We start from the raw sequence: 5,508 nt of genomic DNA, 5'->3' as shown, positions 1-5,508 counted from the left end.
AACCATAGTAGGCCTGTTGTCAACATTACTACATAATAAATTAAATAGAGTAAACAGAAAAGAGCCAGAGCTGGGGTTTCCATAGTCCGCTGATTAGATTAAATTGTTGATGGGCAAAAGTCCAGAAAATGTCTGCCTCCTTGTTGTCCCTGTCAAGGTTGCCATGGTCGTGGACAGCTCAACGGGCTCAGGCAAGGAGGCATCGGGGGGGGGTGTCACTGGGGTGCAGAGCTATAGTTCAGTAGGGTGACAGGTGCAGGGAAGAAGCTGCTGAACCTGCTGGTTCATGTGCGGAGAGACCTGTAACACCTCGCGGAGAGGAGTGGAGTCTGTGGTTGGGGTGAGAACAGTATTTGATGTTGCTGCACGCCTAACGCAAGCCCTGGATGGCCTCGATGGAAGGATTTACAGGAATTACGGAGGTTTGTTGATTTATTCCAAGAGAGGGCCCTCCATGCACCGCCCCCTCCAAAAAAAAGTCCCATTATGGGGCATCCATTGTAATAAACATGATTCAGTGTAGAGAACAAATTTGGTGTTACAAAAGCTATTAATGTCCACGTAATATCCTCCTTGAATGTTCATTGAGTATGATGTAGCCACAAGGTCTTTAGTCCAATACATCCTGTGAGTCAACAATTACAGAAGGAATTCCATCCGCCAAAGTTGTTAGATCTTCACTGTATTAGTCTTTAGGAAAGTACTAAAGGAAATAGATACATAAGCTATTACACAAAGTGTGACGTGCATGGCAGAACATTTGCCCATGCATTCCGTGAGTGAGCGGGTTAAACGCATTCTGTCCACAAAAGCAAGGAGTGTGAAACAAAGGCTGTTAACAAGACACTAAACTAGTTCATTCAGAAAAAAACAGAAGATTTTTTCCCCCTCAAATTCTGTATGCTTCCATAAAAAACACATTCCCGTGTAAATAACTAGACTTGGGCTTCCATCAAAGTTTTTGTAGCTCTTTTGTCTTTATGTCTCTTACGAAAACAAAGAGCTCTCAAGATATATTTAGCATCCCTCCTCATCAATAAATAAAGGAGAAAATCAAATAGGGGGCTCAGTGCCATGAGAATGAGGGCCAACTCCACAAGGTAAATCCACAAAGTCATATGGTTTACAATTGGGTGGAAAAAATGAATCTGCACCAATACAAAGGGTAGAAATAAGACTGTGTATATGCTAAGAACAAGAGCCAGGGTTCCCATAATCCGCCTCTGCTCATGACGAGGTACTGATGTATTCCCGGAGAGAGCCCTCCATGTCCCCACGAGAAAGAACATTACAAAGGGATACGGGACAAGCAAAACCAAGATTACAAATAGTTCAATATAGCCATTGAACCACAAACTGATGATTGTAGTGATGGAAAATATGACCCAAACAGTGACAGACACACAAACTGGTGTCCTGATCGTATGGTTGTTTCTATACCAAACAGGATAAGCAATCATTATATATCTCTCAGCAGATATAAACACCATAAAGCAAACATTAGCCATAACACCAACACCGTAGATTAACCCCAGACTATCATTAAAGGAGTCATTCAGTCTATCATTATAGTCTGCTATCAAATCCGATAAAATCAGAAAGTCTTTAGAAATTTGAATCAATTTGGTAGAAATTTGAATCAGATCAGAAATGAACAGGTTTATAACAAACACATGAAGAGAATAATGACCAGTTTTAACCAGAGCATATAATCCATAGACAACAAAACATAGTCCAAGGAGCGTAGCTAAGAAACTCAGACAGTCAGTTATCAAGTAAATGTCCTCAAAATGTGTCTGTAGAGTGTCATTGTAATATGTAACATTGTTTTCAAAGTCAGACATGTGAGTATGTGTTGGTAAGTAGGTATGTGTAGGCGTAATGTACGCTGATGTCTGGTTGTAAGGTTCCTCCATTTCAGATGGAGCTTGTAGCTACTCTTCGTCCCTAGAGAGATCAAGTGAAATTCTGGGCATTAATGACACATTTATCCACACAGCTTTACTCTCAAAAACGTTTGCCATTCTGTTTAATCAAATAATGTTAAATAATGACGTGTTCAATAGGCTACTTTTCCGGCTGTGGTTGTGGGCTACTGAGTGTCTCCCTTAGGCTAAAGGAGAAATCTATGTCAGTTTAATAGCTGCCTTAATTATAAGAGTGCATACATAATGAAATCGAGCGCAGATTTAGGAATCGAGAGCGTAAATACAGAAACTGAGGGGTGAAAAAAAGTGTTATCACAACTGTAACAATTATGATTGAGAGCACAGAAATGATGTTCGCATTGGGGAAATTTGAAAGTGAGAGCGAGCAGAAGACTGCCGCCGGTGAGCGGCCCGATGCCAAAGTCATTTCTGTGCTAATCATAATTGTTACAGTTACAACAGTTTTATTCACCACGACATTATTTTTCAACCCTCAGTTTCTGTATTTACGCTCTCGATTCCTGCATCTGCGCTCGATTTCATTATTTACGCGCTCGCATAATTAAGGCAGCTAACTGATGCCATAGAAATCCGGCGAGTTTTCACATAATTCCTTGTTTGTCGAGGCCAGCAAGGTAGCTACAGCGCTACACTCTGCGGGCACATGGGGGCTCACGGTCATCCCCACAGAGCGTAGTGCCGTAACTGCCTGGCTGCAAAGTTGGTTTTATATTGGACGTTGGATATTCGACACATTCGAAAAACCTATTTAGCACTGACTATAAGGGTCGAGTTTGTGTCAAACCAACTTTAATGTGTTTGAACAAGGCCTGCCTATATTACACAACGCTTCTTTTGTCCAAAAACCCATGTTTTGATTTTATGAATTTTTTATGCTGATAAAAGATTTCAATCTATTATGCGGCTTCACCTTTTGACTTATCCATACTAAAACACATCTCCTGAACTCGGCTTACTGCCCTTTCTAGTACACAAAGCTCCCTTTTCCCTAAAACATACTCTTTGATTTTATACAATTTTTAATGTTAAATGTTTCAAATCTATTATGCGGCTTGCCCTTTTGACCTACCCATGTCAAAACTCATCTGGTGAACTCGGATTACTGCTCTATATAGTACACAAAACTTCTTTTTCCCAAAAACCCATTCTTTGATTTTTATAAATATTTTTAATGTAAAAAAAAATGCTTTAAATCTATTACGCGGCTTGACCTTTTCACCTACCCATGTCAAAACACATCTGTTGCACTCAGCTAACTGCCCTTCATAGTGCACAAAGCTTCTTTTTTCTAAAAACTCACTCTTTGATTTTATATTAATATTTTACTATTCAAAAATGCTATAAATCTATTTTGCGGCTTGACCTTTTCACCTACCCAAGTCAAAGCGCATCTATTGCACTCAGGTACCTGCCCTACATAGTACACAAAGCTTATTTTTTTCAAAAACTCATTCTTAAAGAAACTTTATGTACTATGAAGGGCAATTAGCTGAGTGCAGCAGATGTTTTTTGACATGAGTAGGTCGAAAGGGGAAGTCGCATAATAGATTTATAGCATTTTTAATAGTAAAAAATTAATATAAAATCAAAGAGTGAGTTTTTGGAAAAAAGGTTTGTGTACTATGTAGGGCAGTTAGATGAGTGCAGCAGATGTTTTTTGACATGAGTAGGTCGAAAGGGGAAGTCGCATAATAGATTTATAGCATTTTTAATAGTAAAAAATTAATATAAAATCAAAGAGTGAGTTTTTGGAAAAAAGGTTTGTGTACTATGTAGGGCAGTTAGATGAGTGCAGCAGATGTGTTTTGAGATGGGTGGGTCAAAAAGGGATGGCACATAATAGATTTATAAAAAAAATGTACAGTAAAATTTTTTATATAAAATCAAAGAGGGAGTTTTTGGAAAAAATAAGCTTTGTGTACTATGAAGGGCAGTTAGCTGAGTGTAACAGATGTGTTTTAACATGGGTAGGTCGAAAGTGGAAGTCGCATAATAGATTTATAGAATTTTGAATAGTAAAATATTAATATAAAATCAAAGAATGAGTTTTTTAAAAACAGAAGCTTTGTGTACTATGTAGGGCAGTTAGCTGAGTGCAACAGATGTGTTTTGACATGGGTAGGTCAAAAGGTCAAGCCGCATTATAGATTTAAAGCATTTAAAGCATTTTTTTACATTAAAAAATATTTATAAAATCAAAGAATGGGTTTTGGGGAAAAATAAGCTTTGTGTACTATATAGAGCAGTAATCAAAGTTCACCAGATGTGTTTTGACATGGGTAGGTCAAAAAGGCAAGCAGCATAATAGATTTCAAACATTTAACATTAAAAATTGTATAAAATCAAAGAGCAGGTTTTAGGGAAAAAGAAGCTTTGTGTCCTAGAAAGGGCAGTAAGCCGAGTTCAGGAGATGTGTTTTAGTATGGGTAAGTCAAAAGGTTTCAATAATAGATTAAAATCTTTTATCAGCATAAAAAAATCATAAAATCAAAACTTGGGTTTTTGGACAAAAGAAGCTTTGTGTAATATAGGCAGACCTTGTTTAAACACATTAAAGTTGGTTTGACACAAACTCGACCATCGTAGTCAGTGCTAAATAGATTTTTCGAATGTGTCGAATATCCAACGTCCAACATCAAACCAACTTTACCACGGTCATTAGGTGCTGGTTGTAGCAACTCGAGCTAGGTAAAATCGATTGTTTTCGTTTTGTTTCGTATCGACAGTAGGCAGTGACCTCTAGAAACGGAGATCTAGTGAAAACTCGCCGGATTTCTCCTTAATGCATTCAATTACAAATGTCACTATTTGCTTAAATGAAAAAAGAAAACATTGTGAGCTCACCTGTAGTTTTTCTGACTTCGTCGTGGTGAATGTGTCTAACCTAGCCTATATGAAAAGTCACTTTCCGGGAATAGCCTCACACCATTTGCAATGCCTTCAGGCAACAAAATACACCTGCAATTTCCTAATCGTCACACTTTACCAACTTGTCAGATCTACCCTTCACATCAGCTTGAGTTACTGACACAGAGCACTTACTGTTTTCGGAAATTATTCTAATTAATTATCCAGGAATAAAAATGTAGCCTACTAGACGTATATGATATGATACTGCAGTGATATGTAGCCTATATCACACACTGTGACTGAACATTCTTGTCAGTGAAAATTCTAGTCGTTGTGACTCAGCTCTGACAATAGTGGATGCTCAGCTCCTGTTTAAGTAAATGTGCTGTAAAGGTTCTTACTTTGCTGATGGACACTCAGCTCTTTCTGATCAACAAGATCTGTAGAAAAATGGCCTGACATGGAGAAATGTTCTTGCACAACCACATTGGCACATTACATCCCCCTCTTGTTATCGTAGAGATGAGGAAACAGCTCCACATCATCTTATCATTTGTGTGTCAGTCGCTTTGGCACATTTCTCAGATCAGAATTTCAATTCTCAAAACTGTTTGTTCAAACTTACATCATAAAAGCAATTTCAACCAGTATTGAACAAACAGCAAATGCTTTAAATCCATGCAATTGACTTTGTGCAGATGTCAGCTGT

General features: G+C 38.1%; 1 protein-coding gene across 1 annotated transcript; it reads right to left on the bottom strand.

Annotated features, from left to right (window-relative positions):
- Positions 1-220: 220 nt before the first annotated feature.
- Positions 221-5,225, bottom strand: LOC125311825 (melanocyte-stimulating hormone receptor-like). The gene is made up of 2 exons (XM_048270179.1): positions 4,794-5,225; positions 221-1,947 (listed from the first exon to the last, which is right to left on the bottom strand). Exon 2 carries the CDS (start codon positions 1,914-1,916, stop codon positions 936-938), a length of 981 nt encoding a protein of 326 aa, XP_048126136.1. The 5' UTR covers positions 1,917-1,947; positions 4,794-5,225; the 3' UTR covers positions 221-935.
- Positions 5,226-5,508: the final 283 nt, after the last annotated feature.

The sequence above is a fragment of the Alosa alosa genome, chromosome 18 (assembly GCF_017589495.1).
Source record: "Alosa alosa isolate M-15738 ecotype Scorff River chromosome 18, AALO_Geno_1.1, whole genome shotgun sequence".
In the NCBI taxonomy this organism is placed as follows: Eukaryota; Metazoa; Chordata; class Actinopteri; order Clupeiformes; family Clupeidae; genus Alosa; species Alosa alosa.
Note: the sequence above shows the minus strand (reverse complement) of the source record. Positions and strands in the feature narration are given on the sequence as shown.